The 26158-nt window shown below is 32.4% G+C and overlaps 1 protein-coding gene across 1 annotated transcript in view; it reads left to right on the forward strand.

The window, feature by feature from the left end:
- Positions 1 to 1245: 1245 nt before the first annotated feature.
- Positions 1246 to 26158, forward strand: part of LOC100169341 (alpha-catulin) — a 47318-nt gene continuing 22405 nt past the window's right edge. The window contains exons 1-2 of the mRNA XM_029486332.1: positions 1246 to 1796; positions 18651 to 18840. Coding sequence (XP_029342192.1) covers positions 1482 to 1796; positions 18651 to 18840 — 505 coding nt within the window. The 5' untranslated portion in view covers positions 1246 to 1481. The remainder of the gene's footprint in view (positions 1797 to 18650; positions 18841 to 26158) is intronic.

Here is a 26158-nt window from a genome sequence, read left to right on the forward strand (position 1 = left end):
TTAATTTTACAAGTTACAGCGATGTTATTATACGACGACGTGAATTTTGACGACGTGAATTTTTGACGACGTAGATAACTAGGTAATTCAGAAACAAACGTTAATACATATTATATTTTATTATTTTTATATTATTATTTTGAAATTATTTAGTTAATTACATCATGTAAGACAACAAACATAATATGAATTATTCTTCCAACCGTCGACAGATATTATTCATTCATAAGAACGTTTTATCATTGATTATAAATACTATAGATTGCTCACTGGCCGGTTTTAGTATTTATAATCAATGGTTTTATGTAAAGATCGGATGCAATTCAAACATTCCTTTTTCCTTTTTCACTATAGTGCAATTCAACAAAAATAAGTGCGATGAGGCCTACCCATATTATTGATCGAGGGCACAGATTTAGTGGCGATCTGGTCGGACAAGATTTACCAATAATCAGATAATCTATAATTACAGTATGCCATAACAGTATATTACGTTGCAGACTCGCGGTGCACTCCGCCATAACTGGTCTTACGATCGTTAACACTGTATACACCATGTTGCCTATATGGCTATATTATATGGTTCAAACGGCGAATCGTTAGGTGGTGAGTGCTCGTGGAGGTAAAATGCTATTCCGATGGGTGGATAGGTGTCAGCGGGGCTCGTGGGCGTTCGGGGGAGTGTCAACACTTTTGGCCCCAGCAAACTCGCGCGCTTTTCGGCGTCGAGCAGCTGACCGCCGCACGCGACCTTACAATAATAATATATTATTACGACGAATTGTGCGCGGGCGGACGGACGAGGAGGGTCATGCTCGTCGTGTTTTTTAGTTTCGGCATTGCCATCATCGCATTAATCGCGTAAATATTATTTATACACACTTCGTTCGGATGGACGGCCTTTGGTCGCGCTTGAAATCGTATTTATAGGGTGCTGTGCGTATACCACGTGCGCTCACTCGGTCGAGTCGGTCGCTCAACCGCCAACGCGCGGGGTGCCGAAGCCGACCACGCACCCTGTATACACGCTCGCGCCGCGGCCACCGGCCTTCGCCACACACTCACACGCACACTTGTTCGGGCGCGCGTCCGTTTTCGTCGACGGCGAGTTATAATAAAATCGGGGGACGGACGTGTTCTCCTCCTCCGCGTTCGCCATCCCTTCCTCCAAGACTCAATCCCTGCTGCCGTAGACGACGACACGTCGCACGCACACGCCGGTCGCTCTAGCGTTACGGGCCGCCGCGAGCGTTTTACACGAGGGGACGCGCGCGCCGCGTACGCATCGCATCAGTAGCGTGCCCACTCGCCGGTACGACATATTATTATTATTATTAAAATAATATAGGTACGCGTGCACGCACCGCACCGCACCGAACTGCACCGCCACCGGAACGCTTCGCACGCGCGCGCGCGCCCTCTCACACGCTCACACACGCACACCCTACACAAGCACGCGGCGCGCCGCGGAATAATGCCAAATGGCCAAATCGCCGGCTGCGACGCCGTCGTCGAACGCACCGCCGTCGCCGCTTTCACCGCCAATCGTCACCGTCGCCGCGGCGGCATCACACTGTACATCACCGTCAGCGGCGGCGGGGTCTGCGTCACGTCACCGCCAGCCAGAGTGGCCGGCCACTTCACCGGCGGTGTCTCCATCGTCCGGTGGCGACGCCGGCAGCACGAGCAGCGGCAGTGGAATCGGTGGTGGCCGTGGACAGTCGTACCACTACGATGGCGGTCCAGAAATTACGCTCAAGAGCATCGAACACACGCTGTTGCCGCTCGTCAAACAGGTACGTGCCGCTTAAATTATGATATTATGTTATTATAATATTAGATATCGATATGATGTCGTGCTGTGATTTGCATCCGCAGTATTCGAATTATATCACTCCGTCCCCGTCGCGGCCGGCCGGCGTAGTAACCGACCCCGCCACCGTGGTCCTATACTATATTTCGTTCCGCTGCGACGACCACGCCGCCGCAGTAGTTATGCACGCATGTATATAATGTATACATATATGTATATATAAATGCAAGCGTGTGTGCGCGTTGCGGCTTACAGAGGTCCACGTGTAGAATCTGCAGTGTACGCGATACCATTTCGAATAAAGCGGTGGCCGCGGTGGCATGTAAAACAACAGCTCCGGTTCTGAAACTAAAATAGAACGCCAGGTGTGACCCACATTACGCGTGTAGCGTTACGACCCGATGACGACGACGACGGCGATGAGAATAGGTAAAATTGTACGCATTAAGCCGCCTGACCTTTTTTGCGCAAACTTTACCGGCTTCTGCTTGCCCGCGTATCACTACCGTTCGCACACCGAAAACGACGACGTCGAAATGGCAGAGACAGAGCGCGTGAAAAAGATATAATAAGAGATTTACGGCGGTGGTCGGGAAAAGCGATGCGTTTCATCGTCGGTGCGTTTCCCGTTGGGTCCTATACGGTTTGAGGTTAACCGTGTCATGGCTAAAAGATACGCCACCGCCGCCACCACCGCCGCCGGTGGCATGTACTGACGGTGACGACGGTGGCGTTGTCGGTGGCGGCGGCGGCGGTGGAGGTGATGGTGTAGGAGGTGACGGTGCAGGTCGGTGGTGTCGGCGGCGGTGGGTTTTTATTGATTGGCGGCGGCGGCGGGTCCGGCGTCGTCGTTCGCGCGCGTTGCCCGCACGCGCCAACTCCGAGCGCGCGCTCGCGCCCGCGCAATTATACGCGCGCGCACGCACAAACGCACCGGACGAGCAGCAGCCAGCACAAGCACCAGCAGCCAGCACAAGCACCAGCACCAGCAGATCGCCGCCGGACGCCGCCGACGCTGCCGTCGCTGCCGCAGCCGCCGCCGCCGCCGCTGCCGTCGCCCCCCCTCGAAACTTACACACACACACACACACATACACACACTACACACACATTCACAAACACACTCACATATACACATACATACTTACACAACGGTAAAGATATAATATTATTAATTTGATAAAATATAATATATTATATAATAAATATTTAAAATAAAAAACCAATTCGCACCACACACTAAAAAAATTATATGACCACTGCTGTTTTTTCGTACGAGTAATTTTTGTCAAAAAATTTTTTAAAAAAATTGATACATAAAAAAACGTGCGCGGTTTCACCATACTCGTATAATATATTATTATTATAATATATTGCAATAATAATAAAATATATTGTTGTTGTTCTCGTTGTTATTATCACCATCATCATCGTTGTTATTATTATCATTGTTATATTGTAATATCGTCGTCGTAAGTTTCGTATCGTATCGGATACGACGGGTCTTACGTGTCGTCGCCATCGTCATCGTCATCATCGAATCTTCCCCCGGTTTTCCCGCACGGGTATACCTACGCCCGTGGCCACGTCTCCTCGGACCTGCTGCAGTGCGAGCCCTGTTGTGCGCCACGCGCGCGGGCGGAATCGAAAGTGCCGAACACCCGGCACACACCCTGCACACGCCGACCGACGGACACGCCGCGACATGGCTCTTCTGCTCGGTGACCACTGCGGTAGACAGCAGGTAAGCCGCCGCCGCCGTCACGCATGTACCACGCGGTCATATCGCGAGTCAAAGTGGCCGATGTACAGTGTCCGGTGCCCCACACGACGGTCGACCCGCGTACTTTTGGGGAGGGGGTTGGAGTTTTGGGGTGGGAGTGGCTATTTTTGGTGACTGCGATCCGGATGAGATTGCAGCGCGGGCGGGACGGGCACAGAAGGCTCTCCGGATAGCGCGTCGATAGTCGGAGACGGACAGAGCCAATGGCCAAGCTAAATACTCCGCGCGCCCGCACCGCGTCCGATCCCTGTCCCGAAAGCTTTGACTCTTATATTGACGTGTGCGCACACACCACTGCAGTCAGTGTTTTCCGGCTACTTATCGAGGTGGTTTGCGACATACTGACACCTGAAGTCCGAGGGGAAATAAAAGAAATTCGAGTTGTTAAAAATGTCGAGGTATTAAAAACCGATCAAGTGTTGACGTGTTGTTTAGGTACTTGTGTATTATAGCGGTTGAATGAAAATTTTTTATATTGGTGACATCGAGATATCAAGGTTCAAGTTATCGAGATTCTGACTGTAATATATACATATAATATATATACTTAGGTCGGAACATCATAATATTGTTCACCATTATATTAATATTCTCAGTGATGTTTACATTTTTTGGTGTCTATCCCTTTTTTAAGGTATATATATTGAATATTTAATACAAATGTGTTATTGTTTACAGTTTATTAATTTAATTTTTCTTAAACATATACAACATAGATCTTATAAACTTGAATACTTTTGGACTTTTGGTGTTATACAAAGCAATACTTTTGCAGCACCTAATAATAGTTTGGTAATTAGGTAAAACTGTTATAGCTCGGCTGAGGAATACCGTTATACCAATCCTGTGCCCAGTGGTATTTTTTCGTCTCTGAGGTTTTTAAATTTTTAAATTACTGCGGTTGGGTACTCTCTTATTATTATGAAAATATTTGTGGAACTGTATAGAATATAAATAGATATAAGATATTATAATCATAATAATAATATTATTATAATAATATGTTCTACATAATATCGGAAATTCGTTATCAATCGAACGGCGAATTGTTTTTTCTCGATTACATCGACCAAGGATATTCAATTGTGCCCCTCGGGCCCTTAGTACGAGTTTTTTTTTCTTAAAATGGCAAAAGATTGTAAGCGAATTGGTTTCATTTATACATTTCAGCGGGTACGGGCTACACAATGAATGTCGGAATGAAAACATCATTCATCAAAAATTTCAACATTTCCATTTACTATCAGTCGGAGAACTAATAGCGTTGTTTGAAAAGTTTTTGTTCCTATATACTGTTCACTGTTCGGCCATCTGGACTAATGTGGTGAGTCGACCTAGAAAAGTTTTCCACAGGGTTACTGACTTTTTAATACTGACCAAACACGATGTTGCTATGAAAAAATTAAGCGAATAAAGTATAGTTCTAGGTAAATTAAATATTGTCAATATTATAAATATTCTAATTAATATATTATGTTTGATTTCAATTTGGTATCCTACTTACTTTTGGAAAATCATTAAACTACGTTTGTAGATAATTAGAAAACCATTTTACATTATTCAGTTTTAATTTTGACTAACCTTATACATATAATATAATATATTTTCTGAATTTTCATCAAAACTAAATAAAATATACAACTAAGGTTAGGATATTATAATATCGTTATAGGTTTATTCTGAACGGTTGTGAGTAAATATAATAATTAATAAAATATGTAGTACTTCATTATAAATTATAATATTTTATTCGATTTTTATTTTTATTTTAAACATTACGTAAATAGTAAATATACATTTTTAGTTTAGGATTATTTATCAATTTCGGATAGTTATTTTTTCTTTATATTTCTTCGGACAACTGTAATGATGTCGGACACTTAGCGACAAAGTTAGCCAACTCGGTTTGATTAATCGTTATCAGTTTGTATTTATATAGAGGTGAACGCGGTATGCGTTGACCTCCGATCATTTTATATCCAGCTGTGTGACGTTCGATCTACGCTCATAATGTTTTAAGACATTTGTTTAATCTGAAAGATTTCGGCACAGTGCAGGACCAACGGTTTTGACACCGAAAATTTAAACGAGACCTCGAGAAGTTACGTGTCTATCAAGTTGTCTATTACTGCAAAATGTTCAACTCCGTGTTATGAAATATTATTGTCGAGTTTTTTCAACTGCAACAGTCTTTTTCTGCGTTTCGTACTGAGTTTAGTCATATCTACATTAAACTTATATACGATTAAATTGGCTTTTCGTGGAAACCGCTCAAGTTCACGTGAAATACGGCCAACTTTCGTGTATAGGTGAACACCCATACACCCACCTACCCACCGATCACCATTTTTGAGACACATTCGGCAGGTAGGCAGGTACCTATATATATATATATATTATATAACATTACATATATAGGCGTATATAATCAATTGCGTATAACACGCGTAACATTTCATTTTTGCACTCTAACGATTTTTCTTCCGTTGATAAGTAAACAAAACCGGCGAAAAAAAAAGAAAAAAAAGAAATTCACTCGTGATACCGCCTAAGGGGACGGGTCATTTAATTCGGAATTTACTTGATTACTCGCGGTGTTCGGTGTATCTACTATACACGTGTGTACAAATACGCTAAAAACAATATTATTATGCTTTTGTTTACTTCTGCCGTGTTAATTTTTACGCGTGTTTAATGTCTCGTGCATTTCATAAATCGTATTCGCATGCAATGTAGTAAACATAAAACGCTTTTCCGCAATGACGTAAAATATATTATAGAGTTTAATATTGTATATTATTATTATATGGCCTCCGAAATCGGTAATATTGTATATTAGCTGAAGGGCCACATGGGCGCAATTTAAATAAAAATATTATAGCGGTACCAAGGCCTAATCTTTTTTCGGTTAGTCTTATATGATCATAGATTACACGACGAGCAACTATTGATCCCCTGATCCCCTCCTCGGTCTCCCCACCCAACCAATAATCAAAATATATTTAATAACGGTTTCAATGATATTACCAAAAACTAGTTAATTATTTTTGTTTTTAGCTTATTAACTTATTCATTTAAAATTCTTATTGTTGTAACTTAACTTTTTACAGTTAATTATCATTGTCATGCAGTTAAGTTAATTTTCCTTTCGTGTCATGCGTAATCAACTAGACAATACTGACTCGTTGACACTTTTTCGATTTTGGTAATTATATTTTGAAATTATCTAATTTTTTACACAGTGTTAAAAGTCTTAGTAAATGTTTGTGTATAACAAAATACTAGGGCTTATGACTTAAAAAACTTGAAAAAAAAATAACTTTTTTTAACTGAGTTACGTTAATTTTATTTTCTATTATAACTTTAAACTTATCGAGTTAATTTTTTTTGTTATCTTTTAACTTAACTGAAGGCAATCTAATGGAATTAGCTTAACTTGCCACAATTAATTATTTTCATTAACTTGCCCACCTTTGATATTACTAATAAATTAACCACAAATGGCATAAATTATAACTGATACTTATTTTAAAACTGAAGGTGCTAATTCCATCCGAGTCTCAACCAATTTGTACGTATGTGCGCCTATATTAGAACGGCCTCGTCAATAGTTTTACGATCGAGTCATAATAAATAACGTAAAACAATTACTATTCCTTATTTTAAAAACGTTCAAAAAATTATTCATTTCACATAAATCGTTAAATTGTTTCGTACACGTATATGTATTATAGGTACCTAATAAGTATAATATGCAAACCGAAAAAACGTGATCGCATCATGTAGGTGGTTTTCAAATGTATATAAAAAACCACGTCGTATAGCTGGTACGATGAATTTTAAACAACCGTATGAGAAGCATATATGCATATGCATTTTACTGACGAAGTGGTATTTTTTTTTATTTATCTCAATTTTGACATCGGTGCATCAATAATGTATACCTACGCTTCAGACAGTTTACGTCTGAAACATTTTTTTTCTCGTTAAGTGGAACTCGTGTTCAATATAATATATAGTTCTTCGAGTTCATATAGAGTGATACGGGGAAAAAAATACCAATATACTTTCACGTTTTAAAGTACTTCCAACACGTGCTGTGGAAATAATGTTTATGCTGACAGAATTTTGCCTGGAAAAAAAGTACCATTTCTCGACCAACGTAGCTTGACGGTCAGACCTTTTGGATTATGCCCTCTGAAATTCAACTAGGAATAGGGTTGCCTCGGGAACAGCAGTTTTTTCTATTGCGTGTTACTTAAAAAAATTAAATGTCTTTAACACGATGGGGCAAAATCAATGCTAGGCATTTTTTTTTAATATATTTTCGTTTGACTAATAGCACTATTATGACAAATTTACATGAACACAAATACACAATATGCGCATACATATCAATGTATTATGTAACTGACACTTACTGTTAATGTTTGAAGTCGGTGTCAGAGAGCGAATGCTGACAGTCACCTGTAATTGTTGACGTACAGTAAAAAGTCAGTGAACGTTGGCAAATTCTATAAAAGTACACTTTATTATAGGTACTTATGGTAATACGTACTATTTAGTCATGAATTCTGTCATTTTCACACCGATTTCATTGAATAGGTTAGGTACTAAATGTCGGCAGGATATATAGATATAAGATATTATTTCAGGATTCCTTTTAAAACAATAACGGATAACAATTTTAATTTTACATTAATTTATTATGCATTCATGAATACCTATTGTTATAAATTGTTTAACTAGGTATTTAATACAGTAATACCGATTATGGCCTATGGGTTATACACTTGTACTCAATAATAGCCGCCGGTGTTACATGTCCTATTATAATTGTTCACTTTATTTTATTTGAAATGTAAGACATTTGCACAGTTGTCGTAGAAATAAATTGTATAGTTTATTTATATCTTAAGGGCATTATTGTTTCTTTTTATCTGCTGCTGAAGAAAAAAACTTTGTGTTACCAGCTAGTGAAATGCAGATCAGCGTGAAAAACATACTATAATAGCGTATCAGCTAAAGATGATTCAAACGATAAGGAAATGTTTTAAGTAATTAAAACTCTGATCAGTCTTTTAAATCAGAAAACATTAGAATAAACGGATTTAGCAATATGGTGACTTCAAATGTATTTTAAATCACAACAATCTCGTGGGCATAATTTATAAAATCAGTAGGTATCATCATTTTTAAAGCTGTTCAAATCCAAAATCGCAGAAGAGATTCAGTTATACCATATTATAATTTATAAAGTATACGTAGGTATTATAGATATCCGTTCGTTTTAATCATATTATATTTTAATTTCCTACAATTGTTTGGAATTCGTCAATTACATTTTGGAAAAGCCGCACATTTAATGTGGAAGGACAATGGTGTGAACAATTTTCACGATCAATCATGTTTCAACCAAACACAAGAAAGGGCAAATGAAGATAGACATCCCGTATAGCTTAAATAGATAATCACACGAATAAATGATTGGAACGGATGTATATTTTATTAGATCGATAATACGGCTTAAAATGAAGACAAAGTCAGTGCCTTTCTTTTTTCTTCTCCTGTCTTTTTTTTTGTTCTTTCTCTGGGAACAAAATTTATTCAACAGATATCGAGAAAGCAACTAAAAAATACATAGTAAAGAGTTAGTACGTATTACAGATAACTTACAAAATAGGTGAATATACAATATAGCCAATAGGCATGTTTACAATAAGACCCTAATATCATTTGCATGTGATTTTGAAATACGACGAATACATTTTATGTAAAATATATTCATTATTTATTATAATAAAAGTCTAATAATTTTTAAAATATAAAAAATATAATATAATATAAATTAGTAGACATTAGTCGTTCAAAACCACGAATGATTTGTTCCAGAAAAAAGAAGTTGAACGAATACGACTAAAAGGCGTACAACTAAAATAATATGACCCCCCAAACAAAAGTTTCTCTTCTTATACTAAAATCTGTGGTTCTGTATAGAATTATGAGTGTTTGGTAGTTCAGGACGTTTAACGTGGAAAAATAGACTCCAAAAATACTTTGGCCATTGTTACGGGTGTGCGTACTGCGTATACAAAGACTTTTATGAATTAGCTACAGAAAATTGTGTCATAAATCAATTATGCACCAGTAAACAATTTCTCGTGTGTTCTGAAAAGTTTTTGACAATCAAAGATGTTTTGTCATCGGCTGATATTAGTAGGTACCTATATAATATCATCTTTCACGTCAAAGTATCACGGACAAGGACTAAAACGTCGCTGTTATAAAATTAAACGCATCAAGGCAACACTGACAGCATAATAATAAATAATTGAATTCGAGAAACAACTTCTTATGCACTTATAATATTATACATGAGTAATCATATTAATTCCACGTTGGGTATATATACACTATTATGTTGTTAATAATTTACGTTTATCAGGGTGCACAAACGTGTCGCTGCATCACTTATATTAATTGTACCTGTGCCGGAATTTTCGTAGCAGATTCCGAAATTATTTATTTATTAATTTCGTGCACGTTTTATACTGTCAACAATCACCGCGGTGATATCTGACAGCAACGTTTACATATGTGCAAATTGTCAAAAATATTTGGAGGGATGTACATATAAGTCCCATATAAATATATATAATATTGATTAAAAAACCGTTTGGCGTAACCCCCCCCCCCCCCATCGTCAACTATATTGTTGTCGATATACAAATACAAATTATTAATTGCATAAATTACATCATTCACATTCAACTATTTTACATGTGTTAAATAAACGGAGTAGATGACAAACACACATGCAATCTATAGGTATATAATATGGTGTATATAGGTATAATCTATATTTATGTGGTAACATTTTACATGCGGCCTGGTCTTATTTTGTATGATATTATACAAAACTATATTATACTAAATATATTCCATACAGAAGAAACAACAATTCTTATTATCCGAATTTATTTACGCTCTAAATTGTATCTATACTGTATACCTACCATGAAAACAAAATATAAAATCATGTTTTTTTCAATTATATTAATTAATGGGTTTAATTTTAAAATTTCAAAATAAATAAAATTATTTACTTAATAAGGACTTAATTTAGGAGACTAGGTAGGTTTTTTTTTGGGTAGGTGGATTAAGCCACTATCTCTTTCATATTATTTGCACGAAGTTACTATACTCACTCTCACACAGCGTTTAACTGGGGGCATTGCAACAGTGTGACTGTGGCATTATTCATCAATATTAACAAAAAAAAGGTGGGTAAGCGGATGTCGCTCTGCTGTACAGTAGGGTACAACTGTGTCACTGTAATGGATAGTGTTAAATTTGAATTCAATGATATAATATCATTGTATAAGAAAACCATTTAGAGCGAAAACGGTCAGTCAGCCAATGATATTACTAAGTATATTTGATGATATTATTGTAAATAAAGTAATTTAATATTTACCTATTTACGTGAAACCTTGTTTTAAATTTTCAATCTTTAGCTATAAAAGTTGATCATTTCATAAATTTTTAAATAATTATTAAATTTCATCGAAATTTGAATTTTAAATGCTTAAAAAGAAATTGTGCCTATGTATTTTTAATAATTCTTAACTACTATTGTAATAATATAACAGGAGCCTTGCATTAAATGTTCACGCATTTTTACCCAAAAAATAAAATTTTATTGATATTTATAGAAAAAAATAACTAAAAAATTTAAAACTGTCAATGTCCGTAAACAGCTCAAAAAAAAAATCAAAACATTTTCAATATTTTATAGTGTATAGAAAATGAAAATATAAACATTCAGTAAGATTTTCATGTATCTACAGTTATTCGTTTTTGAATAACAATAAAATAACAAAACCGCTACATGAGAAATCGAGTGAATATCCAATATTGTAAATATATGAACTTTAAACGCTCATAAAAATTTAATTTGATTTGCTTGTAGACATTTTTTATTTTGATAAAGGTATACAATTTATGAATAATCTTGTATTACATTTTAAAATCTTAGATTTAAAAAGAAAATTTTTTATAAATTTTCAACTCAAAATAATTTGCTAACTTTCGTGATTTTTCGGTATTTTGTAAAGATTGAACTTTAAATGCTTATAAAAATAAATCGTGACTAAGGATTAGAATATTTTGCAAATGTCATTGTAACAATATAGTAGGAGCCTTGTATTAAATGTTCAAGCTTTTTTACCCATTGAACAAAGTTTTATTGACATTCGTAGAAAAAAAGACTAATAAAATTGGAAAATGAAAATATTCCTAAACAGTAAGTTTAAAACAAATCAAAATATTTTGAAAATTTTATTGTGTATAGAAAATGCAAATATAAATAACCAGTGAAAATGTCAAGTATATATGTTTATTTGTTTAGTTAGGTACACTAAAAACCAAAATCGATTTTGCGTAAAAATTCCCGTTTTTCCTTAAATTGTATGTTGTTTATCCTAGCGCTTTTGAAAACTATTGAGAGTTATTAATTTGACCTTCTACACCTTCTGCACCAACTAAATTCACTTCCCCATCGAACAAGATCCTGTTGAAGAAAATCGAAGCAGTTTTACTGCCTATTAAAAAATAAAAATAAAGACACACATCATTGTAAAATCAATACATTCGTCGCTCCGCTTAGAATCTAAAAATATTATATTATACAATATTAGTATTTTTTTGTAACTTTATGGGACCCTATGAGGTGTTCTTTCCGTTTCCCGAACATATACAATATAGCATATTTATGTTCAGCAGTTCTAATTTTTTGGGTTAGGTTTAAATAATAGAGTAAAATTAACTATAATCAAAATTAGAAGTAAGAAGATTATCTTTGTTTCTACGTGGGTTTTTACGATGTTTTAATTTTTAAGTGAGTTATGAATATTTTCAAACTGTAATATTTTACATACTCATAACTTGCTTAAAATTAAAATATCGTAAGAACTCCATGCGATAACACAGATAATGTTTTTACATTTGAGTTTGATAATATAGGGCAATCGTCTTTAAGGTTATTACCCAAAATTCAAACTGCTGAACACAAACTTGTTAAGTCGTAGGTACGTTTGTAAGACAGAAACAACTCATGCGGGTGTGTCGTCCTCTTAAGTCTGTGTGATACTGTATAAAATAAAATAATAATATAAACTATTATTTTCGGTCACCGGTGGCATTGTTTTAGTTCAAAGTAGTCACGTACCCATTCGGAAAGAGGCGTATTGTAGACGTGTAGTAATTTCCATTCCCTATACCTACCTAATACGCCGCGGATATAATATAATGCGTACCTACCTACGCATTGTTATTACTTATTATATTGTTTAAGACTTTTGGGGATGACATCGCACGGTGAATAATATAATAAAATGGTGTTCAAAAATAGTATCGTTTATACGTGAGCTTTTGATCATATTAATATTATATTATAAACGGTGTGTTTACGGAAATTCCTTGATGGGGATAATATGGCGCACAATTTTTGGTCATAATATGTGCACCTAAAAAAAAACCGTTTGTATGTATACCTACTTCACGGTATTGGTAAAACACATATATTTATTATGAAATATGAGATACGATTATTATTCAGTTCCTTATTGCGATGCACCCTAAAAAATAAAATTAATTGGCGTTTTCGTTTGACTAATATGCGATGTACAGCGAGCAGGGTTTAGTGATGCGAAGGGACATTATTTTTCATGTAAAGATACTTGAGAAATTTTACACGCCCACTTAAATATCTAGTTTTATATTATGTAACGTGATGAGTAAAAAAAAGTGCATATTTTATTGAACTTTTAATAATTCACAGATTTAAACTTTTTAATTTTTATGTAGAAATGGTTAAAAAAACTTACAATATAGTACCTATATCAAAAAACAATTTTCATACTTTGATATAATTGTATAAACATAGTTAAGTAAATAATATTTCATGCCATGATTTGTTTCAACTTTATTCTAAACAAATGTACCTATGTATATTGAAAGTGTTTAATACGTTTTTTTAGTTTTCTTTAGGAATCATTTATTTGATTTTTAACGAATTGGCATGTTCGCAATGCATTTTTATTTTTCTCAATATTTTTTTATGGAAGATCTTAAGTACGGAAAATCACTTTATTATAATCAAACATTATAATTATTTTAAAATATTATTCACTAACAAATAAATGATTATAGTTTTTACTAGTACCTACCTATAATCTATATAGTGTTATATTAAACAGTATAATTATACATATTCTTACTATAAAGTGCCGTTTATAAATTAAAAATAATTTCATGATAATTGAATGGTATAATAATATACATTAGAGAACAATAATAATTCATTGCATTTAGCTTCAAATTTCAAACGCTGAATCGCGTGATGACATATTATTATGTAGGTAGGTAATCATATATATTATTTAATATAAATGATACATGAGTCGTGTGTTAGAGAAATAAAAACGCAGACTTGGATATAGTTCTTTAATATTGTTTACTTTAAACATAGTGGTTGAGCGTAAATCGTATGTAATTTATAGTTCTAATCGGAATAGGAAATAAGTAGTCATTATTCAGCACTATCAAAATTAGCAGGTATTTAAATAACGCGCCGTACCTGTGTCCAATACCCCACACAGCTTAAAAAATCAATAATAGTAAGATAGTTTATTATTATTCGTATGGCTTTCAGCTTTGGTTAACAATTGAATTGCCGTAACCGACTTCCTAAAACATTAAATTTTAATATTTTAATTCAAGAGTTAATGTTTATGCGATTATTGTTTTTGAATATGGATTTATATACAATTTATAGAATATTAGCCTGTAAAGTACAACCTTTTATTAATAAAGAACCTAATTTATATTTTATAAAAATAAATACATGTGATATTAATTAATAAAATAATATATTGTATAACAACCTTACATTTTTTATTAGTTTTTTATGCATTATATTATGTAGTATAATATATGGTTAATATTTGTATTACTTTATTAAATTATTGTTATTATACATTTTTCTGTGAGCGTAATTTTTAAACACTGATTGTTTGTTTACTTCTATTATTCATAGCACATTTCATATTTTTGAACTACTATGGGAAATTTTTTTTAATGTTTTAGTAAAAAAAAAAAAAAAATAATATAAGAAATACATTTGTGATGTCTATGAGTATTTTATTTATTCATAATTTTAATTTAAATCAAATAAATCTTCATTATTTTACAAATAATATAGCAGTATTATACTTATAATAAGTAACATATACCTAGGTATTTGTCCAGTCTTGGCATACGTAAAATTAAAAATAAATACGGTGGTCCGAAAACTTTATTTTTTAAAATTTAATATAGTTAGTTAAAAAAAAATTGTAACGGTTGCCGACTACCAAGATAAACTAGATGGGTTAAAACTAACCAGTTTTGAATACTTTATATAAAATATAGAAGAAAATATAATATTTAGAAATACGGATAATATATGAGTTGTATATAATTTATAAAATACATTAATTTTTACTTGAGAATAGTGTAGGACACCTGTTGGTTCAAGTCCAAACATTTAATATTAAAATTTTGCATTTATTAGTAGGTAGGTTAATTATAATCGTACCCTTATAAAATCTTTAAAAAAAATTGTCTAAACCTTCTGGCTCAAACATATTTTATCTTGTACAAATATTTCAACACAATATAATTATTTTTATCACTCTAAAAATGCTGTTGCTTCATTATACAAATGCTTATGCTGGGCTATGCGTATGTGTATATTCATGCTAATTGGGGCCCTTTATTATATTCTGATTAATTGAACGAATAGCTCCACGTACCAACTATAGTTCAACAATAAACACAATGCACGGTCAGTTCACATTTGGCGAGTTCCCATATAGATTCTCCTATAATATACGTATACATATACCTTTTCCGTGTCCTAATTTTAAGTTCGTACGTTCCTTCATTACTAAGGCAGTAATCCCATTAGATACGTTCATACGAATCCATTAAATTGTTTGCGGCCGATGAAATTGTCTTGGATCTGAAATTATACGCTAATTTTTGGGCACGTTTAATTACAGATTAGGTACAGTTAATCCATTTGGCCAACACCAACCACGTTTTCTTACAACACTATATGAAACATGTCTAAGTAATAAACTTAGTATGAATGATGATGGACAGTAATTTTCATCGAGTGGTTTTATATCAAGTTAATAAATCGGGATTTATTTTTCGATAAATAATTATCACTTCCGAACACATTTTATTATATTTAAATTATTGTCGTTGATTTTATAACGTTATTTGAATATTTTACAACAGAAAAATAATAATATATTGTTGTTTGATTAACAATTTTCCGTCGCCGAATAGTCTTAGTCTGTATTTACTGCAGGGCTGGGAATACCTTATTCACATAATATACACTGTTATTTTGTCGGCACCTAAATGTGGAATAGTTTTTAAGTGTTCATCAGTTCGTTTGATGAGAGTTATAAGTTATAAAACATCAATGAAAAATAATACGTCTAATATTTTTCGTGATGAACATTCATTAAATGTTATTTTATTATAATGATATGAGCACCTAATGTAGCTTTATGATAATTTGGCTGTACAATATTATACATCGGGCAGATGATACACAAATACTTTTACTGTCGATTACTTTTTTACATAACAACCAACTACGAGTATATTTTCACCGGTTTTATTTTTACATTACATAAAAACCATAATATAATAAAAAAACGATTAAGGTCGACATTCTCCCATACTAGTATCTGAGCTTTAAAAGCATCGAATAAAATAATATTTTTTTTTCTCGTATTTTATTGTTTCATGAAATAGAGGATAGTACGTACTTAAGAGTTTAAGTATATGTATATGCACGCCTAAACGGGTGTAATATAATACACTTTTCTCCAATTTATTTTTATAGACTACTTTGAAATGTAGCTACGAATATATAGGTACTATATATTATAATATACACATTATTAATCTGATAATGAAATTCGTTTATTTTATCTACATATTGTGATAATTTTACAATTTTTTATTCGTTCTAAAAAAGAGGAACAAGTCATTTCTAATAACTGAAATGTATTATTCCCATTTTTTCTTTATTCATGTACAAATAACTATATAGTTGCAATACTATATTACTAAAGTATAACCTACTTATACTTGATTAGGATTAACTGTGGCCATGTTACTTAAATTAAAATAAGTTGTAAAAACTTTTGAAATTGTTTATTAAATACGTTTGGTATACTTGTTCAGGTTAATTAGGTTTCTCTTTATTTTTTCATAGTTATTATAATTTCATCGCATGTTTTGTTTTTTGGGAATTCATAAATATTAATTCTTGTGGCATGCTAATTTCGAATTTTGTATTCATGAATCTGTTTAATGTAGATAAATCATATTTAATACATTAATGTATATTCCAACAACGCGTTGAATAAAAATATTCACACTTACAAAAATATTTTATAAATAATTTTGAAGATATAACGGATTATGTGAGAAATTAATCAGATTTTAAAATGGATATACATTTAATAAATCCAAGACTACGATTATTGCTTATCTAATTCAAATATTTTATCAATTATATAATGATAGGATTAATGTATGAGCTGTCGACTATTTTTCTTGAAAGTTATTGAGTACCTATACGATAGTACAGGCAAAACTTTGATGACATTTCAGAGTTTAATTACCTTACAGAATAATATTAATAATAATTACTAATTAGTTATTAGTATAAGCAAGCGTTGTTTATATTTTAAAATAAAAGAACTCGTCATGCAATAGTACACATTACGGCGGAACAAAGTTAAAATCAACTTTTCAGAAGCTACATCGCACATATACTTTCAAGTTTCATTACGTGCTTATAAGTTGTTATTGCTTATCTTCTTTAAAATGTAAAAATATAATTCAATACTACATCTGATTACATAGTAGAATGGACGATAACTTATTGCCAAAACGCAATCGATCGATACAAACTCTTTAGCCAATATTATGTTCCCAAGATGATTTAAAAATCGACCGAAATTCTCTAAATCGCAGAATCATTTATAACTGTTTATACGGGAGTACAGGACATATTATATTATAGTTCCCGATGCAGGGACTGAGGTACAGTTGTATAATAATTAATAGACTAAAAAACAAAATAGTAAATATCCATTGTGCGTATAGTAAGCATTGTGTAATGTATTCGTGTACACTATAATATTATATTATACGAGTAGGTAGTGACTATAGTGATCGTGGAGAGCTGAACAGTGTTGAATAAACGAAACGCGCTTTCATCCCATTGAAATAATAAAAAAAAAGAAAACAATAACATTGACGAGTACCTAACCTATATACATACCACGCTACTCGTATAATTGGAACCAGAAGCGTGGTGATATTTTTTTTACACAATGAATCTCCGAGCTTTTGGATCGAAAAAAGAATAGAAAATGTCGTCATCATCGTTAGGTTGTTCCGTGCGTGTACCTTAAGTAGTAGTTTGTACAGTCGATAGTCGTCCTGCGGATTTCACACGCGGCCCAACACGAAACTATAATATAATGTTGTTGTACACATTACGATATTATTATTACAGCTACGCACATAACAATAATAATAACGCCGTACCATTATTTATCATAGTGCTATTGAATATTCTATACAGCACTAGCTAAGGGTACTAGCCACTGACAATATATATAATAATAATATTATACAGTAATAATCAACTGTATATTACACTATTTAGACACGTCGAAGATGTCCCACGACTATACTCGGGGGACGTTTTATGGCCAGTTTACCCATGTTCATTTTTTTCTGTTATCTTCGACTATATTACCCCAACATCACCCTTTCTCCAATAAATACATATAAAAAAAATTCCATCACTAGGTACACATATATAATATAATATATATATATTATATATATATTTATTTTAAGAAGATAAGAGACTATTATTAATATAATATATTGTACGTTCTGTTACAGATATCGACGTTGGTGGCGCACCGAGAACGACCGTTCTGCACGGAGAGGACGGCCAGGGCGATAGCCAGGGTTGGCCAGGGGGTGAACTTGGCCATAGAGCGGTTTGTGACTGTCGGCGAGACTATTGCGGACGACAATCCCGAGATAAAGTCCGACATGTACCTGGAATGCAAGGAGGCCAGGGCGGCAGGTGAGTTTACACGCACAGTATATATATACGCATAAATACAGTGGCCCGAACACGTCATGGACGGGGTGCGTGAAGGGTTAATGTAAATGGGGGTGTATATAGGCGCGTCACGCCGAGATATAGAGCAGAACGCTCTACGTCACCCTCGCGCGCCACCCACGCAGATACTGTCGTACATCGACCAACTACCCTTTGAAGCGGACTCCGTACGACCCGTCCGTCCGACCGATCCGCGGCACCCGGTCGCCGTAGTGCACCCACGAGCACATCTTACACATCCTATATACATTCATATAGTTGAGCAATTTTTTATCTCGACTTGTCATATCATAATATGTATAATATTATGCATGTGAAATGTGTGTGTGTGTGTGTTTGTGTGTGTGTGGAGTAGTAGAGGCGTTGTCGAAGTATCTCCACTCTCCGTCGCATACTCGTACATATTACATGATATTGTATTTGCAACGGTGGTGGCAAAATGCTTTCTGGTCCGATTTCCGGAACCTTTCGTCCGATTGCCATAACCCTCGCTCCACCATGTCTATCAGCACCAGCTGTGCGTCATCTACCCACCCATTCGGCGATAAGTCTCAATAGTATTTCTTCCCCCTTCTCCGCTCAACCACTCTTTATTCTCTTAAAACCATCTTGCTGCATTTCAAATGATTAATTTATCGTTAGTACTATGGGCTATATTGTGGTAGTGGTCGTTATTCATTTTTTTTTTTACTCGTTCCGAATGTAAAAATTTCCCAAATACGACGACACGTGGCTTATACACTGCAGTTAATCCGGAAGAGGCCTGCAGAGTGGTATAAACACACAGATCGTCAGCTCAGCCAACGTTTCTGAGTGCATATTGTGATATATCGTTGTAGCTATAACCATGTGGTTTTAGCTGATTTATCATTTATAGCCTTATAGGTAGTAAGTAAGTACCGAAAAATGTGAAAAAATGTATGAAAATATTACGAAAAACAGTGTAATTTTCAGTTATTCAATTCCGAATTATTTCCCTCGAATTACAAAACTATCAACAGTTATCATTTCCATTAATAATAATTATTCAGATTAAATACATATAATATTAAAGTTTACTCCATGCGGAAAGATTGCAAAGTAAAAAAGTTAGATTAAATGGACTGATTTTGTGTTACCATATGATTACTCAATTGTATTTTGTGATTTAAGAGTTGAGAGAATTACAACGATACATACAGCTTGATTCGCCAAACATTCTCATCCCCCTTTTTTCTTCAACAATGCAGTTATTCAAAATCTGATTTTTGGAATTCTTAAACATACTTAAAGACTATATTTTAAAATCATTTGGATTTTTTGTCCTATTAAAGAAATATCCTGTAGAGATACAAACTTCTTTTTTTTTAATAAGAACTCCTCTCTCTATTGTCTAAGTTATTTAGTGGATACATTTTTTGAAAATGTTCACGTATCAGAATCAAAATTTGAATGAGTAGCTTTTGAGTTATTTAACTTTGTGTACTAAATGGTTAGTAGTCCATGATGGATTTGGAAAATGTGGAGTCTATGGTGAATTGAAAAATGTTAGGATTAATCTATCAACATTAATAATTTATAAAATGTGTACAAGTATAGTAAATACTAGATTCAATATGTAACAACTTTATATTTTTGTAAAGCCATTTTTAAGGTCTTGGTAGATATAAACATTTTAATAACTGAAAAACTACTCATTCAAATTTTGAATTAGGTACTTACATCAACATTTAAAAAAAAATATCCACTAAATAATTAAAACGGGGTTCTTGTTCGAAAAAAAGGAGTTGGTATTGTTTTTATTTTCATTTTTCGCAATATCAAATTAAGTATGAAATAAACAGAACGAGAAGTTGCCCCACTTGTGTATTTATTAATGTAGAGTTCTAATTATTACACCGCACACGTCATTGGACGCAATGTCATTCTGGTTTTAGGTTTTTAATTATTTAAGATTAAAATAAATTCTTTAACAAGTTGGAAAATTGTACTAAGCAAATGTAAGAATGTTATTCTAATACTTCAAAGTAATAGGTAATAAACTTGTATTCAAGCAAACTACATTATTTTTAATAACTACAATTTAAACAGTAAGTATTACAACCTTGTTTATAAATTCTAGTGATTTTCGTTACGACTTTAACCCGGATAACCGCAAATTACGGATACAGAATTCGAAGCTTCTGTTTTGAATAGAGATTATTTTATAGATATTTGAAACTATTTTATTACAGAATAGAAATCAATTTCAAATAATAATTATACTCTTACCTACATAATATCTTGCTTGCCTTATCAATTTCGCCATCATATAGAAAAATAGAAATAAAAATGTTTATCTGCTATTTTTTGTGTAAGAACTGCCTAAACTTCAAACATTTTATCTCAATATCGCCTTACATGCTTTATTTTTACTGTACGACTACACTTCTTAAAATGTCAAACGTTATAGCTAGGTATCAAACTATTAATTTTGTAAGGGGTTTATTGATCCATCAAAATGTACAGAGAAGTATGCTATACTGATGTTGTGTATATGGTTCATACTTAAAAATCCAAAAACCCAAAGTTCATATAAGTTTACAGACACACTGCAGTACAGCAAAGAAAGTAACAATATTTTATAGTACAAGATAAAATATACAATTCTAAGTATTCAAAACCTTAAAAAATTGTTTTAGAACAAATAAATATTTTGAAATAATGGCTTATTAAAAAAACACTCTGTATTACTTGATAAATTAGTTTCGAAAAACAACCAGAAATATTTACTTTTCAGTTCCCAATAAAAACACAAAAAGTTTACATCATGAAAACAAACATTTTGTATCAAATTATTTTCTGCTTTTTTAGTCGTATTGTAAACATCCTCACTAGGTTAAATGTACATTGTACATTGGTGTATCATATTTTATTTGTTAACATAATGGGTAGGTGTACAAATACAACGATATTATATTCTAACCTTAGAATGAGATAAAATAAATAAACTAACTATCTATTTTCAAACTACATTTATATAACAAAATTAGTATTTTGTGTTGTAGTATAGGTATTTACCTAGGAACACTAATAATATTTTTAAAAAAATTATATTTTAACGACCTACGTCTTTTTAGATAAATCAAGATACCTACTGCTTTAAAAAAAATATATATATTAATAAAATATATTTTTCTTATATTGATACGTATAATATGAACAGAATAAATGTAGGACCTACGTGTACAATGACATGACAATTAACAGTATCATGAAGACAGATAAATATAAAAATTTATTAAAAAATGATTAATGTAAGTAAATACGAAAAAAAAATGATTAGTTTTATAAAAGTTTTTGGCGTTTTCACTGTTGAAAAAAACGTGCAATTATAACAACTTCCAGTCCTCATTAAAATATACGTCTCCACATATTCCGGTGTTCGGTTGCTATTTAACCCGGAGACAAGAGACGTCTCTTGTTAAGTCATGTAAAATAATGCAGCAAACTTATAAACAAATTTCAACTACCTATATACCATTTTTATCTGCAATGACACGTGACAAATTATTATTAGTGCCCGGATTTAAATCCTGTACAAACCGTAAAAATGTTCTCAAAAATAACTAAAAATACCATTTTAACGCCACAACGCCCTTAAAAAAAACACCCTATTTTTTTAAAGACACGCAACAGCGCAAGTGATAGGAAAACGACGGTTTAACTTTTGGTATAATTTATTATTATTTATTACCTATATGCTGTCATAAAAGTCGTAACTAGATACGTACTACAATATTGTATAGTTCCTATTGGTATTTCACCATATTTTATTCGTTTTTTCATTTGAAAACTCATAAATTTAATAATTTAATATTAATATACGATAAAACACAGTACTGCAGCGATTTGAAACAATATTCTTTTATTATCGCGGTAAAATGTTTGCCGGGCTAAAGTATAAATTATTTACGTGTCACCGAAATAATATATTATATTGTTTGGTATTGATGTGCCGGTGAAATAAAACAAATTACATTCATAGCTATGTAGCAATAAGGACGAGCAAAACGTGTTCGCTCGGTATTGGAGAATGGAAGTGTAACTACTATCATTGTGCTTTCCGTGAACGTGTTGAGTAACGCGCGTAAACAATGTTGTCGAGAGTAATGGCCCATTTATTTTGGCATTATCCGGAATATTTCAATGGCAGTAAAATGTAACTCTAAAATATTGTTCTTGCGTGTCCTCGTGAAATTCAATAGGACCTTTTCAGTATTTCTTCGAATTATGCCTGTAGATGATAATACTAAAATGTCCAGTGCATATTATACCTACATTATATTGTCATCAATCATCATTGTATAACTTCTTTATATCGTGTACCTATACTTAATGGGATTTTGACCGTCTTCTGTCTAGTCGATTATTTGTTTGCAATTTATTTTTAAAATAAATGTCTCTATATCGAAGACCTACCGAACTACCTATACTGTTTAATTATATTGTCTGGTTATAATATTTATTATTGTTATTATAGTTATTTTGTTCTATTATAATAACTATAGTCTATACACATTGTTCTCACCATTATTACTCTATTACGTATTAAAAAAAAAAAATAGAAACATATTTTGTGGTGACATTAACTCACAGAAAAAATATGATTATTAAAGTCTTAAATTTTAAATTATTGTATAACTACAAACTGTTTAAATTTTATAGATATACCGTGTGTTCGCGAAAACAGGGTATACTGTATAATTAAATTACTCATATTACTCAGTACCATATACATATTTTTGAATTTTGTTTGTGGGACATGAAACTAGACTATTGGATCATAAATTTCCCGCAGACAGAATTCTAAAATATGTATAGGGTACTGAATAATGTAGTTAACTGAGTTATAGAGTGTACCCAGTTTTTGTGGACACACGGTATGTATTTAATATATATATATATATATATATAGTATAACAATGTGTTCCGGGGGGAAGTGACCGGCCGACTATATGAAAGTATACCAAAAATTATGAAATAATACCCTTTAATGAGTGGGTCTAATTATTTTATTTTTTAAGTTATGGGCAATTAACTTTTTTTATCAAAACCATACCTATCAAGCATTTGTTTCTCTATCTTAAAAACTTTTAAACATTTTGACGTAATTTTTTTTTTTATTTTAAAGCTTATTAAATGTCCTATCAACCAACATACGCAATTAAACCAGAAATTTGCAAATTGATTTTAAGAAATTGAAAAAAGAAATCATTTTTTAACAAAAATTAGTATTTTTAAATATATTACTGATACAAATAATTTAATATTTAATATGGGTTAATTTTTAAATGTTCACTTTTTTCAATTTATTAAAAATAATTTGCACATTTCTGGTTTAATAGCGTATGTTGGTTGATAGGACGATTAAATTGCTTTAATATAAAAAAAATATAATAAAATTATTATATTACCACATAATATGCGATGAGTTGTATTCAGATTCTGACTGTGGTTTACCGATTATTTTTTCGAATCAACATTTTTTAAGTGCACTGCAAATACTTCTATACTATAGAATTATGTAATCATTTATAATTTAGTTGTACAGAACGACATAATTGTTGAAGAGAGCAACTTATTCAAAATGTGCTACTCTTTTATTTAAGATTTTATGCAAACTTCGATTTTTATTGGTTTAAAAAAATACATCTCGAATGTTTTGCAGAAGTTTTTTTTCGTGCTTGACACACTTCTTTCCGCTTTCGTTAATTTAATGTCGGTACTGACTGTTGGTGAGTACTTACTCATAACTCCAAAAGAAAACTTAGTCGATTCTAAATGACATTTCAAAATCAAAGTTAACACTTTCAAAACTTGAGTTTAAACCTTTTAGCATAATCTTAACAGATACAATAAGTAACATAAATGTATTATATAGAAAAAATAAATTGTAAAATTTATTCAAGATTTTGACTTTCATATCACGAATAATTGCTCGATTTTGTATAATACTATTCGTGTAAAAATAGTTGAATCAATTGGAAACATATTTATTTTAGTTTGGTATTTACTGCTCTTATCGTGCATGCATTTATATACTTTTTTGTTTTTATTCCAATGTTTGGGCTTACAAAATATATGGTATATCATTGTAAGTTTTGTATTTATTTGAAATATACGTGATACTAGTTCATTCGTTTTGTATACTGTATTATGTTATATGGTAAAACAATAATGTACCTATATTATGAGTCTGCCAAAGTTTTTGTGATTCATTATTTTGTGTATATATTATAATTTAGTATTTCGATTAAGTCTATATTTAAATGCGAATATAATTATGTACATTTATTATTTTGCTTTGAACGTTCTGCGTGTAAACGACAGCGTACCTACCTATATAATAATATATATAAACGAAACTATATTATAATCAAGGTCAGGATGTTAAGGGTTAGTATTCAACCACCGCCACATGGGGTTTCTTTATTAAACGTACGTACGCTGGTAAACTTGTATTGACATATTATGATAGAGCCGAATGAAATATTCTGTATTCATATAGGTACATTTGAGTATTGAGTAAAATATTTATTTTTTAGAGTTTCTGATTTCACACATGACATAGAATACAAAAAGTCTGGAAATATTTTACAGTTGCAATAGCGTAATAAAATATGTCCGTAAAATATTGCAGTGATTTAAAAAAAAACATTTTGGCTTCTTGCCTAAAATAAGATCAATATGTTTGTGTAACATTAGAAAAAAAAATACCATACATAAAACATTATAAACATTTTACTGTTGATATTCAACAAAATTATTTCATATTAATTACTTTAATGGCTAATTTATTGTATTAGGTAAAGATGTAGATATCTATTAACTATATAATTACTAGCGTACTTTAGAAAGTGTTAAGTTTCAACTTTTGTTTTAGAAAATAGTGAAATACTTATATAGAATTGTATCACAAGTATACAGTTTTTTTTCTCCACTTAATCATAGTTGAAATCAATACATTTTTGTAGTCTTTACATCACCTTTTGTTATCAGAGTAGAAAAAATCCCACTCCTCCTTCTTTTTGCCATTTTTTAACAACCTTTACCACAGTTTCAACCTTTAAATCATCGTAAAAATGTTTGGCATAGTGAAAATTTCATAATCACTATGTGCAAGACGCAAGTAAGTGAGCGGGTGACGGTATCCTATCCAAAGGCGATTACTGATTAGGTCCATTCGTAGTTGTAAAGGAGGCTAATACCATCGGTAAAAAATTTCCAATTTCAATATGAAATAGAATGTATGACATTG

The sequence above is a fragment of the Acyrthosiphon pisum genome, chromosome A1 (assembly GCF_005508785.2).
Source record: "Acyrthosiphon pisum isolate AL4f chromosome A1, pea_aphid_22Mar2018_4r6ur, whole genome shotgun sequence".
Taxonomy (NCBI): Eukaryota; Metazoa; Arthropoda; class Insecta; order Hemiptera; family Aphididae; genus Acyrthosiphon; species Acyrthosiphon pisum.